This window comes from Phodopus roborovskii, unplaced genomic scaffold, assembly GCF_943737965.1.
Source record: "Phodopus roborovskii unplaced genomic scaffold, PHOROB, whole genome shotgun sequence".
Classification (NCBI taxonomy): domain Eukaryota; kingdom Metazoa; phylum Chordata; class Mammalia; order Rodentia; family Cricetidae; genus Phodopus; species Phodopus roborovskii.
This window is the reverse complement of record NW_026126517.1, coordinates 16,957,094-16,974,765: the sequence shown is the minus strand read 5'-3', so window position 1 is coordinate 16,974,765 and position 17,672 is coordinate 16,957,094. Positions and strand designations below refer to the sequence as shown.

Below are 17,672 nucleotides of genomic sequence, written 5' to 3'. Positions count from 1 at the left end.
TGTTTTGTCAAAAAGCAGGTGTTCATAGGTGTATGGGTTAATATCAGGATTTTTTATTCAATTCCATTGGTCTACTTGTCTATTTTTGTGCCAATACTGGGCTCTTTTCAGGGCTATGGCTCTGTAGTAGAGCTTAAAGACAGGGATGGTGATGCCTCCTGAAGTTCCTTTATTATACAGGGTTTTTTGGATACCATATGTCTTTTGTTTTTCTATATAAAGTTGATTGTTATCCTTTCAAGGTTAGTGAAGAATTTTGCTGGGATTTTAATGGGGATTGCATTGAATCTGCAGATTGATTTTGGCAAGATTGCCATTTTTACTATGTTTATCCTACCTATCCAAGAGCATGGGAATTCTTTCCATATTCTGGTATCTTCTTTAATTTCTTTCTTTAAAGACACAGAGTTCTTGCTCTATAGGTCTTTCTCTTGTTTGGTAATCATTACCCCAAGATACTTTATGTTGTTTGTGGCTATTGTAAAGATTGATGATTCTCTGATTTCTTTCTCAGCCCCTTTGTCATCTGTATAAAGTAGGGCTACTGATTTATTTTTATCTTGTATCCTGCTAGTTCGCTGAAGGTGTTTAACAGCTGTAGGAGTTCCCTGGTAGAGTTTATTGGGTCACTTATGTAAACTACCATATCATCTGCAAATAGAGAAAGTTTGACTTCTTCCTTTCTGATACATATCCTGTTGATCTCCTTTTGTTGTATTATAGCTTTAGCTAGAATTTCAAGTAAAATATTTAAGAGATAGGTAGAGAGAGGGCGGCCTTGTCTTTTTCCTGATTTTAGAGCAACCAACTTATGCTTCTCACCATTCATTTTGATATTGGCTGTTGCTTTATTGTATATTGCTTTTATTATGTTTAGTTATGTTCCTATTATCCCTAATCTCTCCAAGACCTTTAACATGAAAGGGTGTTGAATTTTGTCAAAGGCTTTTTCAGCATCTATGTAGATGATCATGTGGTGTTTCTTTTTCAGTTTGATTATATGGTGGATCATGTTGATAAATTTTTGTATGTTAAACAATACCTGCATCCCCAGGATGAATCCTATACTTGATCATGGTAGATGATTTCTCTGAATTATTGGATTCAGTTTGCCATATTTTATTCAGAACAGTGCATCAATATTCATGAGGCATATTGGTATGTAGTTTTCTTTCTTAGTTGTGTCTTTGTGTGACTTTGGACCAAGGTGATTGTGGTCTCAAAAAAAGGAGTTTGGTAGTGAACCTTCTGTTTCTATTGTGTGGAACAATTTGAGGAGTAGTGGTATTAGCTATTCCTAGAATGTCTGGTAGAATTCTGCACTGAAACCATCTGGCCCTGGGCTCTTTTTGGTTGGCAAAATTTTGATGACTGCTTTTACTTTGTTAGGTGCTATAGGTCTATTTAAATTGTCTATCAGTTCTTGATTTAATTTTTTTAAGTGATAGTTACCCAGAAATTTGTCCATTTCCTTTGAATTTTCAAATTTTATGCAGTACAGGTTTTCAAAGTATGACCTGAAAATTTTCTGGATTTCCTCAGTGTCCATTGTTATGATCCCCTTTTCACTTCTGATTTTGTCAATTTGCATGTTCTCTCTCTGCTTTTTTGTTAGTTTGGATAAAGGATTGTCTATCTTGTTGATTTTCTCAAAAAACCAACTCTTTGCTGCATTTATTTTTTGTATTGTTTTTCTAGTTTCTACTTTATTGATTTTAGTCTTCAATTTGATTATTTCTTGGCTTCTAATCCTCTGGGGTGAGTTTTTTTTTTTTTTTGTTTTTTTTGTTTTGTTTTGTTCTAAGTACTTTATTTGTGCTGTTAATTCTCTAATGTGATTATCCATTCATTCGGTCAATGAACTTCCTTCCTAGCACTGCTTTCAATGTGTCTATTTGTTTGGGTATGTTGTGTCCCCATTCTCATTGAATTTTAGGAAGCCCTTAATTTAATTTTTTATTTCTTCTTTGACCCAGGTAAGGTGCAGTTGTGCATTGTTAAGTTTCCATGTGTCTGTACAGTTTCTGCAAATTGTGTTGTTGTTGAATTCCAACCTTAATGCATGGTTGTCTGATAACAAGCAGGCAACTATTCCAATTATTTTGTATCTGTTGAAGTTTATTTTGTTGCCTAATATGTGGTTGATTTTAGGGAGGTTCCATGTGGAACATAGTATATTCTTTTGTGTTAGGATAGAATGTTTTATAGATGTGTGTTAAATCCAGTTAAGACATAACTTATGTTAGTTCTTTTGTTTCTTTGTTAAGGTTCTGACTGGTGTTTCTGTCTAGTGGTGAGAGTAGGGTGTTGAAATGTTCCACTATAAGTGTGTGAGGTTTTATGTGAGCTTTTAGTAGTGTTTCTTTTATGAATATTGGTGCCTTTGTATTTGGGGTATAGATGTTCAGAATTGAAATATTGACTGATGGATTTCTCCTGTGATGAATACAAAATGACCGTCTTCATCTTTTTTGATTAATTTTGGTTTGAATTCTAACTTGTTAGATATTGTGATAGCCATACCTGCTAGCTTCTTGAGTCCATTTGATTTGAAGATCTTTTCTGAGGTAATGTCTATCTTTGAAACTTAGATGTGTTTCTTGTATGCAGCAGAAGGATGGATTCTGTCTTCATATCCATTCTGTTAGCCTGGGTCTTTTTATAGTCGAGTTAAGAACATTAATGTTGAGGGAAAGTAAGGACCATTGATTGTTAATACTTGTTTGTTTTAGATTTGTTGTTGGCCATGGTATTGTGAATACATTTGCCTGGCTTTACCCTTGACTTTGGTTGAAGTAGGATTATCTATTGCCTATGTTTTTGTGAGCATAGTTAAATTACTTGGGTTGGAGTCTTTTTTCCAGAACTTTCTGTAGGGCTGGATTTGTAAATATTTATTGAATAAATCTGGTTTTGTCATTAAATATCTTGTTTTCTCCATCTATAGTGATTGATAGTTTTGCTGGGTAGAGTAGCCTGGGCTGGCATCCATTTTCTGTTAATACTTGTAGAATATCTATCCAGGACCTTCTGGCCTTGAGAGTTTCCAAGGAGAAGTCAGGTATAATTTTGATATGTCTGCCTTTATATGTTACCTGTCCTTTTTCCTTCACTGCTCTTAATATTCTTTCTTTATTCTGTATGTTATGTGTTTTGATTATTATGTGTCAAGGGGTCTTTTTTTCTTTGGTGTTTGGTATGCTTCTTGTACTTTCATGGGCATGTCCTTCTTCAGATTTGGAAAATTTTCCTCAATGATTTTGTTGAATATGTTTTCTGCACCTTTGAGCTGGGCTTCCTCACCTTCCTCTATGCCTATTATTCTTAGGTTTTGCCTTTTCACTATGCCCCACATTTCCTGGATGTTTTGTGTTAAGGATTAGTTGGATTTATGATTTTCTTTGTTCAATTAATCTATTTCCTCTAATTTATCTTCAGCGCCTTAGATTCTCTCTTCCATCTATTGTATTCTGCAATCATTAGCCCAGTTTTTCTATTTACAGCATTCCTTCCGTTTGTCTTTTCTTTATTGTCTCTATTTCAGTTTTCAAGTCTTGAACCATTTCCTTCGCATGTTTAATTGTTTTTTTTTCTTTGCTTTCTGTACTTTTTTAAGGGATCTGTTCATTTTCTTCCAAATTTTTTGTTTGTTTTTTCTTCCATTTCTTTAAGGGATTTTCTTGCATTGTCTTGGAGGGCCTCTAACATTTTTATGAACATATTTTTTAAGTTGTTCTCTTCTGCTTCATCTTCTTTGGAGTGTTCAGGTCTAGTTGGTGTAGAATCCTTAGATACTTGTGGTGTCATGCTTATCTTTCTATTGTTAGGCGTTTTCTTTTATTGCTGTCTTCCCATGGCTTCTTCTAGTAGGTGCAGTTGTGTGCTCTCTCTCTCTCTCTCTCTCTCTCTCTCTCTCTCTCTCTCTCTCTCTCTCATACTTCCCCTGTGGGTTTAGGTGGGTCAGAAGTTTGATATCTGTAGCTCTGAGTTGTCTAATCTTTCTAGGAGGTCCTCCTTAGGCAGGTGCCTGGTGATGGGGGCCAAAGTTCAGGCTCCAGCAGAGGTCTCGTTATACAGGTCAAGAATCCAGCAGGCAGGGTCTCAGGATGGCCCCCAGGGGATAAATGTGTCTTTGGGAGGGGCCTGGAACTCCAGCAGAGGACATGGGGTAGGGTTCAGAGATAAGGCAGGCAAGGACTCTGGGTGGTCCCACATGGATAGACAGGTCTAATGTGCTCAAATCAGCTCCAGGAATTTCCACTAACATGGCAGGATTGTTGGATCCACCCTCAGTTCCACTGTTCAACCAGAGTGGTGAACAGTGGGCAGGGGAGGGCACAGGGGAGGGGGAGGGCAGGCTCTTGGTGGGGGTGGGTGGGTGTATATCAGAGCACCAGGAAGGCTCTCACTGGGGACAGGACACAGGGCGAGGGAGATCCTGGGCCAATTCAGGAAGTTCCAAGAGAAGTGCGCGGGGGGGGGGGGGGTCCACCCGAAATTGTCCCAGATTCACATTTAGTAGAGGCCTGGGTTTGGAAGTCAAGGATGGGCTGGGACTCCCATATTAATTTCTTATGCTGTCGATATTTTCCAGTATCTTAAATAAGATTCAGTCAGTGACTTATGTTATAAAATGATTGATACTGCTGGCTAACAAAGACTTCTTAATTTTCTTATGCTGACATATATTTTATACCCTGATTACACAAGAGGAAATGTGGACATTCCTCAATTTTAATACAAATACTTTAGAATATTCTTCAAGAAATCTTTACTTATAGATCTTATTTAATACTTGCAATAGTAATGATGATTAATATTGAGAAGCAGAAATAATAAGACAATGATATGTGTGTCCGGGAAGATACTTCTGCTTTCCTGTACACATACATACTGCTTTTATAATTGTTATGTAGTATGCTAGAATCCCTTTCTTCCTAAATTGTAGAGTACTGTGCCTTGCATATGGCACTTCTGAAAAGCAACATAGTCTATTTAAAGTCAATGAATGAGCCTTACAAAAATCAGACATTCAAAAGAACTGCTACCAATTCTCATACTGCTACTGAGGAAAGAGATAAACAAACAGTGCTTGCTATGATTTTCTTCAGGAGGAGACAGGGGAGGTCAAGAAAGACTGTTCATCAAAGAGCACTGCTCCAGCAATGTACATGTGTAGTACAAATATATGCTCATGTGCATCTCTATATTGATTAGGAAAAAAAAGGAACACAGAAAACCATAAAATTATAACCATAAAGACTGAATTTCACACATACCCTCTTTCTCAGAATGTTTTCCTGTCTATTCTTCTGAAAAGAAATTGGATTTGAGGATGTTAGGTAGGACTATTCACAAATGTTCTCTAAGTGATCAATCTTACTGACTAATGAGGATCACACACAAAGTCACTTGTTACTTTATAAAGCCTGGTAGATATGACAATTTTGTACTCTGGATAAAGATACTAATGATTATCAGGAGAAGATTCTGATCCTACTCTCTAACTCTTTGGAAAATCAGCAGATGGGAATCCATCTTCCCCTCTAACACTCATACATTCTTGTAAAATAGTTGTCCTTCACTCTTCTCATTAAATGGAGAAGTAACATTAAAGTTCCTGTAGATTTAGGGAGGAGTAATAAGAAAATGGGGTCAAAACCAGGCTACAGAAACCCACAGAGACCCGAACAAGGGGGAGCTCATGGACCTTCAGACTGGAAAACCAGCATTGGACCTACTCAGACCCCCTGAAAGTGGGTTTCAGAAGGCCTGGGCAGTCTAAGGGACCTCTGACAGTGAAACCAGGATGTATCCCTGGTGAACAAAAGGACTTTGGGAGCACATTCCCCATGGAGGGATACTCCCTTAGCCTAGAGGCAGAAGGGAGGGCTTAGACCCTACTCCAAATGACTTGACAGATTTTGATAATTCCTCCTGGAAGGCATCACCCTCCCTATGGACTGGGGAGGATGCCATGTGGGATAGGAAGGTGGTCAGGGGGCATGGGAGGGAGGGAAGGAGAGGGAACTATGATTGATATGTAAGATAAGAAAAAATAATGAATATAATAAATAAATAATTAAATAAAAATGCCATATTTAAACTCTACATTTCAAGAAATTATCAGACAGACACTACAGAAATTGCTAAATGTAATTACTAACAAGAGAGAAAAGAGAAAAGTAGACCTTCGTTCTAGGGAACTCCGTAGGCTGGACTGATGTGGAAGTTATGAAACTGTGCACACTAAACTTAACCTATGGTGTTTTGAAGGAGTTCTTATTTGGGTGGAGAGAAGAGAGTTCTTGTTTTGATATAAAAAATAGGAGCATTGAAAATATGTGTGTATGATACAAAAATATTTCACATATTAGCTATATAGAAATCAAGCCCAGTATTCGAAACGTGGTCAGCTTTATGGAGATAATGATGTCATGTATTTTTTTTAAGTTTGTCTACAAAGTTATATGTTATGTAATTTATTAAATGTTAGTTTATGTTTGACTTGCATCTTTAATTTCTGTATTTAAAAAGTAGTTTTGCTGAAGTGTGACATTACAGATAACACTTGCTCATAGAGAACTTACAAGTCCTGTGAAAGATTTTTGCCTAAGACTAATTATAAAACCTTAGATTTGAAACCCAAAACATAGGAAACAAATGTGTTCTCATGAATTAAATTAATTTTATGATCATCTATAACCATCTTTTAATTATAAATAATACAGTAGGCACTGATATTAATTCTAAAGTAAAGCAGATGTACCTCATTATAACACAGAATGATGATATATCTATGAGAATGACACCCATAATGTTTCCTCTGAAATATGTCTAATGTTTGGAATTAAGAGATAGAATCAAGAAGATACTTCAGCAAGAGAAACTATTGAGAATTAAGGCAGCATATGGATTGAGTACAGTACTTTTGCAATATCACAGGAACAATTCCACCCGGGATAGGTACACCTTGGTCCTTGGTTTTTAATATTTCAAGAAACACTGTGATAAATAAAAATCAATATGACTTTATGTCTGTTAGATATGATGACTGATTTTGAAATCCACCTTAGTGCAGACAGTGCTAAGGATGAAGAAGGTGATTTATGCTGTCTCTCTGGAAAGAACACAGTAGAGAAGGAAAGGAAGAACGTTTTATTTGGAGATATCGTCCTTTGTCTCCTAAGCAATACTTTGGATGGCCATGTAGAATAATGACACCAAAAATATTCATAGCTAGCAACTAAAATAGAATATAAATATTTGGTGTCCTACAGTCTCAGAAAAACATTCTAGGAATAGGTCCATGAAAACAGTTTCATATTTCTTCCAGCAGGCCACATGGGAACTGAGGTGCCAAAGAAGGCAGATGATACTAATTGCTATTAAAATGTTCAGAGAGGCTGATTACTTCCCAGGACAAGTGAAAAGAATTCTTGTTCAAGGTTTTAAAGAGCAAAAATGGGAGTTTGTTGGCATATATTTTCTGTAGAGTTGAGGCCTTGTGAGCTTCCTCCTATGTGAGAACTAAATGAACTAACATCTAAGAGGTACAATGCTTGTGCCTGATATAAAGAAAGGGTTAAGGATACATTAGCTAAGTTGATATTTTCTAACCTATATTCTCTAGGATCAACCTGTGGTTTCACATTCTCTTCAGGATATAACTCTTTTTTCCCTCACACTATTCAGTAGTTTATTTATTTATTTATTTTACATGTCCATCCCAGTTCCCTGTCACTCCCTTCCTCTCTCCCTCCCTCTTACCCTCTCTGCTCCCTCACATGCACACTGACAATCCCCTCCCATCCCCCCACCACAATTCCACATATAGGGCAATGCCATCCAGGTGGAGCCATGTAGATCTGTCAAGTCATTTGAAGCAGGGACTAGGGCTTCTCTCATGTCTCTAGGTTAAGGCAGTATCCTCCATGGGAGATGTGTCTGCACTGTTCCTTTGTGCACCAGGAGTACATCCTGATTCCACTGTCTGAGGTCCCTGAGACTGCTCAGTCCTTCTGGCTGAGACCCATATTCAGGGGGGCTTGAGTCAGTCCCATGCTGGATTCCCAGCTATCAGTCTAGGGGCCCCTTAGCTCCTCCTTGTTCAGGTCAGCTGTCTCTATGTGTTTCTGCAACCTGGTCTTGTCCTTTCCCTCTGCATCTGGATTCTAGTTTGACTCAGTGTTTAGGTACGGGTGTTTGCTTCTGTTTCCAACAGGTACTAGATGAGGTCTCAATGATGGTGGATGAGTTAGTTGTTGATCTCACTAATCGGGAAGGGCATTTATGGTAGCCTTTCCACAGTTGCTCAAATTGTTAGTTGGCGGTAGTCTTATAGGCTTCTAGACCTTTCTTTATGTTCAGTTTTCTCTTCCAACCAATAATGGATCCCTCTTTTATGTTCATTCTCTCTCTCTCTCTCTCTCTCTCTCTCTCTCTCTCTCTCTCTCTCTCTCTCTCTCTCACCTGTCTCCTGTTCCTACCCTAGTTGTACATGCTTTTCTCTGTAAGGAGTAAGGTTTTTCCTCCCAATGCCTGGTCTTGACCCGCTGCCGTGCCAGCCCCAATTAATACACCGAGAATCTGTATTTTATATTATGCTGTTGGCCGGTTACTTGTTTCTTATCGGCTAGCTCTGTCTTAAGTATTAACCCATTTCTATGTATTTCCACATGGTCTTACCGAGAGCGGAGGAAGGTTGGTTCTGTTCTCTCCAGACTCTCCATCTTGACTCCTCCTTCCTACTTCCTCTTTTCTCCTTGTCTCCTAGTCCCTCCTATCTTCCTTTCCTATTGGCTAACAGTGCTTTATTCATTAACCAGTATGAGAAACATAGATGCATAATGGCATCTCCCATCATTCTTCTCCTCCCCTTCTCTTTCTTCTACTTCTCTCTCCATTCATAGCCTTCCCCCCCCCCCACTTCCCATGTGCTCTGTGGGACTTTTACCTTCCCCCTTATGTGAGGGACTTTATATTAATCTCTTAGAATACACCTTGTACCCTAGTTCCTCTGGTGGTGTGAATTATAGGCTGGTGATCCTTTGCTCTAGGTCTAAAATCCATATATGAGCTAGTAAATACCATGTTCCTCTTTTTATGACTGGGTTACCTCATTTAGGATGATTTCTTCAAGTGCCATCCACTTGCCTGTGAATTTCAAATTCCATCATTTTTTTTTTTCTGCAGAGTAGTATTCCATAGTGTAGATGTGTCACATCTTCTTTATCCATTCTTCAGTTGAGGGGCATCTAGGTTGTTTCCAGGTTCTTGCTATTACAAATAATGCTGCTATGAACATAGTTGAGCACATGTCTTTGTTGCATGGATGTGGATCATTTGGGTGTATGCCTAAGATGGGGGTTGCCAGGTCCTGTGGTAAACTAATTCCCAACATGTGGCTATTGGATACCTTTTGATGAAGACAGTAATTTCTGTGTGTACATATTTCATATATCATTAATCTGCTATTTTTGATATAATACTAGCCTGTCTAAAGACTGTCAAAGCATAGCTGTTATATGGGATAAAATGTATTACTTCTCTTGAAGGAACACAACACATGCATGCAGGCGAATCCCTTACTTTGTAAGGAACTTAATGGGATTTTGTATTACTAGGCCATGTTGGGAAAGCCTAATTCTTGCTCCTCAGTGGGTTTTTCTTAAATGGAAAGTATGAGAGTGATATGCTAGGTTGTTTAAAATTTTTTATTGTTTTTGTTGAAAGATATTTGTTCTGATAGAATGTCCTGTTTCATTAAACACTCATATAGTTAACTTTTATTTTAAACACCTAGTGTTAAAGTTATAGTCCTTTCTATATAGTGTATATATTTTCATATGTTTTCTTATAAAGTTAATTTTTATAAATTTATTTGTTTTTTAATTTTTTTCTGATATTTTCTACTAAAACGTTTTTATCAAGTAATCCATCTTTGAGTGTTTTGAAGTAAACAAACAATTGGATAAAGAAATAGCAAATATATTTATATTAAAACGTGGTCTCATTTCTGGCCCCATCCTTTTCCTTCACAAGTGTTCATTATTTTATGAATGGCACTAATCACTTTTCAGAAAACATTTCACCAATTGTATTCTTCTCCTGTATGAATAATCATACAAAAAGATGCTACAATGAAAATATAACTTATAAGTACGAAAGTCAAAAGGTGGGCAAAAAACCAGCATGTACATGAAGAAGAAATATGAATATAGAATTGTATGGAAATGAGGATTCGTCAGACAGCAGTGTAAAAAAGTGTTTCATAGTTAACCTAAAAATGCATGTTCATCCCTTCCTCTTTATAATTGTCACTCTAGTTTGAGAGAGTGTAACTGCCTTCTAGCTATGAGTAGATAGAATATTTCCTTTGCTTACATGTACATAAATATTGGCTCTCTCTATATAATCAAATCTCAAACATAATCATTGTTTATTGCAATCGGTTAATATAGACAATTTGCATTGTTAATTACAATCAGTTCACTTGTACAATTCAAAAAAATATGTTTCAAATAATTGGCCAATTAATTAAGATGATTCTTTACAAAACATTGAAACAACCAAAGGATATTGATGAATGTATTTATTCTATTTATTCTTAATTTAAATGTAAACGAGGATTGTAGTATTAGTAGAGTGGAGTTTACATATCCATATATAACCAATGGCACACTGGGCTTTGTAGAATTTTAGTGAGATTATATAGGTTGATATCTGTGAATAAACACTGGTTATACCAGAGATAGCAATTATCCATGGGTATGATGTTAAGAATCCAATTCCACCTTTGATACATTTCTACCAAATAATCATTTACTAACTGCATATCACAAATAACATTATTGATTGCTATGTATAGAACATTTCCTCACCAAAATTACAGAAAGTATACTCTATTGCTAAGGGAAACTGTTCTTTGATAAGAAGAAATTTACATTTTCTAGTAACATTTTTAAGGCAACTTTGACATCCTTATTTCTCAGGCTGTAGATCATGGGATTCAACATAGGCACAACAATGGAATAAAACACAGATGACAATTTTCCTTGGCCCAGGGAGCTGAATGATGATGGCTGAAGGTACATGAGTGCTAATGACACAAAGAAGACAGCAACAGCCAAGATATGGGAGCTGCAGGTGCTAAAGGCCTTGGATCTGCCCCCAGTGGATTGAATGTGGAGGATGCTGACAATGATGAAGATGTAAGAGCTAAGGATGATCAAAACTGGTACAATAATGTTAAATGCACTGAAGGAGAGAGCTAGTACTTCATTGACAAAAATACTAGAGCAAGAGAGCTCTAGTAATGGAAAAAGATCACAAAAGTAATGGTTTATTACATTAGCCTTACAGAAAAACACTCTTAACAGGAAAACAGTGTGAGCTGTGGCACTTAGTAAGCCCATACCATATACCCCAGCTACCATCCACAAACAGACTTGAAAGGACATGGTTACATTGTAAAGCAAAGGGTTAGAGATAGCTACATAACGGTCATATGCCATTGCAGCCAACATGTGACATTCTGCAACAGCAAAAGCACAGAAGAAGTAGAACTGAGCAATGCATTCTGGGTAGGAGATGGCATTCTTCTCTGTTACAAAGTTCACTAGCATTTTGGGAGTAATAACAGTAGACTGACAACAGTCAATAAAGGACAGACTGCTGAGTAAATAATACATGGGTGTGTGCAGCTGAGAACTAAACAGAATCAAGATGATCATGCCCAGGTTTCCCACAACCGTAATCAAATAGACTCCTAGAAAGATGAGAAATAGGAGCAACTGGAGCTCTGGGTTCTTGCTTAACCCAGCTAGGATGAACTTAGTCACTGTGGTTTGATTGAAGTCTTCCATTCTCTTTTGGAAACTCTCAGTAAGAAAAATGTTTAATCCATAATAAAATTTTGAGTATCCTCCTTTCACGCAATGAATCTTGAAATAGAATTCAAATGTTTTCAGGTATCTCCAATCATCATCCACTCTATTTTCCTATCTAAGTAGAGACTTTACAAACCTGGAACAAATAGATATGCAAAGAAAAAAATCATGTGGATGTTTACATATTTGTGATTTTTGTCATATGAATTATTTTTACTAGTCCTCATTTTCTACCATATGAAAAACATTCTGGCACCTTTTATAGAGTGTTTCAAGAATTTCTCATATCTCATTTTAGCATCTCTCTTATGATAGAAAATATTTTATTGTGGTAAAGTAAAAACATTATTCACAAGAGAATCACAGCCATAATTACAGATACTGGTGCAATAATTAAAGATTTTACAATAAAATATTGAACAACAGAATTTTCTATCTCTTCATATTTGTCTAATATGTAGTCCAAAGTACTATTTGGCTAGGAAATCAGACCCAAAAATGAATTTAAAACTAAGTCAATTACAAGTTCCACCACCACCCCAGTGACCTCAGTAGCTCCTTGAGACACAGACTGCAACTGCACAGAGAGGATCAAAGGTGAGTGAGCAGCCCACTAGCTGGATAACCCAGTCTCTAGGTACTAGGCCCAGGCAAAGTTTCAGACCCTTCTCCCACCAGCCTCAGCCACACCAGCAAGTTATCAGGCAAGCCTCTTGCATAAAGGCTGCTCCAACACCACCCCATTAGACTTTATAAACTATAAGCCCCACTCTACCCCCAACATACCCCTCCCTGGAGACCTCAGTGGGTCCCCAAGGCACAGACAGTGACTGCACTGAACAGGCCAGGAGCATCTTGGTGACACACAGACAGCAATTACAATGATCAGTACCAGAGAAGACACCTGAGACAAAGACACTGACATCAAGGAGAGAACCAAGAGCTTGCAGCAATTAGAGGGAGAGATGGTAGGCACTAATACAAGAAAATATTCACCAACCTAAAGAGCAATATGGCAGCACCAGATGTAGTGGTCTTACAACAAGAAGACCTGAACATCCTAATCCAGAAGAAATCTACCTTAAATTTACCTATGAAAATTATAGAGATGTTCAAAGAGGAAATGAAATATTCCTTATAAAAATGAAGGAAAAGAAAACAAAAAAAATTGAAGATATCAATAAATCTCAAAAAGAAAGCCAAGAAAACCAAGGGAAAAAACAGACCAAGCTAACAGTTCAAAGAGTTCTAGACTTGAAAATTGAATTAAAGGAAATAAATGAAACACAAATGAGGGAATTATGAAAATGGAAAATCTGGGTAAAGATACAGGGACTGAAGATGCAAACATAACCAACATAATGCAAGACACTGAAGATAGAATCTCAGGAGTTGAAGATACAATAGAGAAAATATAATCATTATTCAAAGAAATCATTAAAGCCAACAAATTCTTAACATGAAACATTTAAGAAGTCTGAGACACAATGAAAGATGAAACCTAGGAATAATAGAAAGAGAAGTCCAACTCAAAAGCACAGAATATATATTCAACAAAATAATAGAAGAAAACTTTCTCAAACCAAAGACAGATATGCCTATCCAAGTAAAAGAGGTTTACAAAACACCAAATAGAATATTAAAAAAGGTCTCCCTCACCATATAATAATCAAAATACTAAACATATAGAATAAAGAATGAATATGAATAGCTGCAAAGAAAACAGGACAAGTAGCATATAAAGGTATATATGTCAGAATTACACCCACCTTCTCAATGGAAACTTGGAAAACCACAAGGGCCTGGACAGATGTACTTCAGACAATAAATCCTTCCTAGAATTCAAGGAAAATGAAAGCACAACATAAACCTATGGGACACTAGGAAAGCAGTTCTAATGGGGAAGTTCACAGCACTAAGTGCCTACATGAAGTGGAGAAATCTCACATTAGCAAATTAGCAGTTCTAATGGGGAAAGCAGTTCTAATGGGGAAGTTCATAGCACTAAGTGCCTACATGAAATGGAGAAATCTCACATTAGCAAATTAACAGAGCATCTGAATGTTCTAAAACAAAAGGAAACATATTCAGCCAGGAAGGGTGGAAACCAGGAAATAATCAAATTGAGGGCTGAAATCAATAAAATAGAAACAAGTAAAACAATGCAAAGAACGAAGGAAAAAAGAGTTGTTTTTTTTTTTTTATTTTTTGAGAAAACCAACAAGATAGATAAACCCTTGCCCAAACTAATCAAAAAGAAGAAATAGAATATCCAAATTAACAAAATCAGAACTGAAAAAGGAAACATAACAGCAGACACTGAGGAAATCCAGAGAATAGTTAGGTCATACTTTGAAAACCTATACTCCACAAAATTGGAAAATCTAAAAGAAATGGATAATTTTCTGGATAGGTACCACACGCCAAAATTAAATAAAGACAAGCTAAACAATTTAAATAGACATATAACCCCAAAGAAATTAGAAGCAGTCACCAAAATCTCACAAACAAAACAAAACAGACAAAAAAGAAAAACAAACAAACAAACAAAAACAGAGCCTGATGATTTTTGTGCAGAATCCTACCAGCACAGAATAGACAATACCTATACACCTAGAAATGTTCCACACAATAGAAGCAGAAGGAACATTGTCAAATTCTTTTTATAAGGCTACAGTTACTCTGATACCCAAATCACACAAAGACTCAACTAAGAAAGAGAATTACCGATCTGTCTCCCTCAGATTATTGATGCAAAAATAATCAATAAAATACTTGCAAACCAAATCAAAGAACACATCAAAAATATCATTCATCACAATCAACTAGGCTTAATTCCAGAGATTCAGGGGTGATTCAACACATAAAAATATGTCATTATATGTCTTGTAATCCATCATACAAATAAACTGAAAGAAAAAAACACTATATTATCATCTCATCAGTTGCTGAAAATCTTTCAACAAATTTCCACACCCCTTCAGGAGTGTCTTGGAGAGACCAGGGATACAAGGAAAGTATATAAACATAATAAAAGCAATATACAACAAGCCAAAAGCCAATCTCAAATTAAATGGAGAGAAACCCAAAGTGATTCCATTAAAATCAGGAACAAAACAAGACTGTTCACTCTCTTCATATCTATTCAACATAGCACTTGAAGTTCTAGTTATAGCAATATGACAACAAAAAGAGATAAAGGTGATAAAAATTGAAAAGAAAGTAGTCAGTCATAGTTTCACTATTTGTAGAAGATATGATAGTTTACATTAGTACCCAAAAATTCTACCAGGGAACTTGTACAGGTGGTAAACACCTTCAGCAAACTGGCAGTATACAAGATTAACTCAAAAATATTCAGTAGCCTTCCTATATACAAATGATAAAAGGGCTAAAAAACAGATCAGAGAAACATCACCCTTTACAATAGCCACAGAATATATATACTGCATTAGCGTAATTCTAACCAAAGAAGTGAAATACCTTTATAGCAAGAACTTTGAGTCTTTAATGAAAGAAATTAAAGAAGATACCAGAAAATGGAAAGATCTCTCATGCTTTTGGATAAGTAGGATCAACATAGTAAAAATGGCAATCTTGCCAAAAGCAATCTACAGATTCAATGCAATCCTCATCAAATCTCAGCACAAGTCTTCAAACACCTTGAAAGGGCAATACTTAAATTCATATGGAAACATACACACAAACACACATAAAAAAAAAACAGAATAACCAAAACAACCCCATACAATAAAAAAAAAAATCTTCTGGAGGAATCATCATCCCTTACTTCAAGTTAAAGTTCTACCATAGAGTTACAGTAATGAAAATAGCTTGGTACTGGCATACAATACAGACATGAGGAACAATGGAATGTAATTAAAGAACCTGACATTAATCCACACACCTATGAATACCCAACTTTTGACATTTGTATACAATGGATAAAAGAAAGTATCTTCAACAAACATTACTGGCATAACTGGATGTCAACATCTACAAGAATGAAAATATATCCATATCTATTACCATGCACAAAACTCAAGTCCAAATGGATCATATTTAAACAGAATTCTCAACAGAAGAATCTCAAATGGCCAAAAGACACTTAAGGAATTTATCAACACCCTTAGACACCAGGAAAATACAAATAAAAATGACACTGAGATACCAGATACAGTCTTACACCAGTCAGAATGGCCAAGATCAGAAACAAAGATGGCAGCTTATGCTGGAGTGGATAAAGAATAAGAGGAACATTTTTCCATTGCTGGTAGGAGTGCAAACTTGTACAGCCACTTTGGAAATCAGGGTGGAGGTTTATCAAAAAGTTGGGAATCAACTTACCTCAAAACCCGGCAGTACCACTCTTGGACATATACCCATAGGATGTACTCTCATACCACAAGAACATTAGCTCAACTGTGTTCATAGCAACATTATTCATAATAGCCAGAATATTGAAACAATCTAGATGCCCCCCTCAAATGAAGAATAGAGAAAAATGGTACATTTACACAATGGAGCATTACTCAGTTGTTAAAAAAATGACATCCTGAAATTTGCAGGCAAATGGATGAAACTAGAAAAAACAAACAAACAAACAAACAAAAAACCATCCTGAGTGAGGTAACCCAGACCCAAACAAGATATCTACCTACTCATAAGTAGAGATTAAATGTAAAACGAAGGATAGCCAGCCTATTGTCCATGACCCCAGAGAAGCTATGTAACAAGGAGAGACATACATGAATCCCCCTGGAAAGGGGAAATAGACAAAATCTCCTAAGAAAATTGGGATGGGGAGAGGAGAACAGAAGTTGGAAAGTGGGGAGAGGAGAATAGAGAATGGGAAGAAGGGAGGATAACATAAGCAAACTGGATGGTTGAGATGGGGGAAGGACAGAGAGGGAGAGTAAGAAAAGAGATACTGATTGAGGGATTCATTATGAGGCTATCGAGAAACCTGGCACTCAGAAAATTCTCAGGAATATACTAGGATGACCCCAGCTAATACCCTAGTGGAGAGGGTGCCTGAACTGGCCTTCCTCTATAATCAGATTGAGGACTACCTTAATTGTCATAATAGAACCTTCATCTAGCAACTGATGGAAGCAGATGCAGAAACCCACAGCTACACATAGGGAAGAGCTCCAGGACTCCAACAGAAGAAGGGGAGGAGCAATAATATGAGCAAAGGGGACAAGACCATTTTGGGGATACTCACAGAAACAGCTAAATTGAGCTACAGGGAGCTCACTGGCTCTGGAATGACAGAGAGGGAACCTGCATAGGACCAAATATGGGTGACAGTTCTGTGGCTTGAGCAGTCTGTAGGGCCACTGGCAATGGGACCATGATTTATCCCAAGTGCCTTTTTGAAGTCCATTTTCTATGGAGGGATACCTTGCTCAGCCTAGATATAGGTGGGGAAGGGCCTTGGTCATGCCTCAAAATGATGTGCCAGACTTCATTGACTCCGTCCCTGAGAAGTGGATGGGACAGAATGGGGTTGGAGCAAGATGGAAAGAGCAAGAGGAGGGAGGAAGTTGGAACTGGAATTGGTATGTAAAATGAGAGAAGATAGTTTTAAATTTTAAAACAAAGATTTTTAAAAAGTAAGTATTTTAGAAATCAAGAAGATAAAACATCTACTAGAACATAAATATTATTGAGCATATGGAAAAACCAGAATAAGCTAAAAAGCACTATTAAATGTAATTAACAGAATATCAAGGTAATATTAGTAATTAAAATCACAGTGCAGTGAAAGAAATTTTG

General features: G+C 36.8%; 1 protein-coding gene across 1 annotated transcript; it reads right to left on the bottom strand.

Annotated features, from left to right (window-relative positions):
* Nucleotides 1-10,910: 10,910 nt before the first annotated feature.
* Nucleotides 10,911-11,867, bottom strand: LOC127231376 (olfactory receptor 150-like). Its single transcript, XM_051196909.1, has one exon. It carries the CDS (start codon nucleotides 11,865-11,867, stop codon nucleotides 10,911-10,913), a length of 957 nt encoding a protein of 318 aa, XP_051052866.1.
* Nucleotides 11,868-17,672: the final 5,805 nt, after the last annotated feature.

Excerpts from the sequence above, each read along its gene's own strand:
- LOC127231376 (XM_051196909.1), bottom strand. The coding sequence starts at position 11,867 with ATGGAAGACTTCAATCAAACCACAGTGACTAAGTTCATCCTAGCTGGG.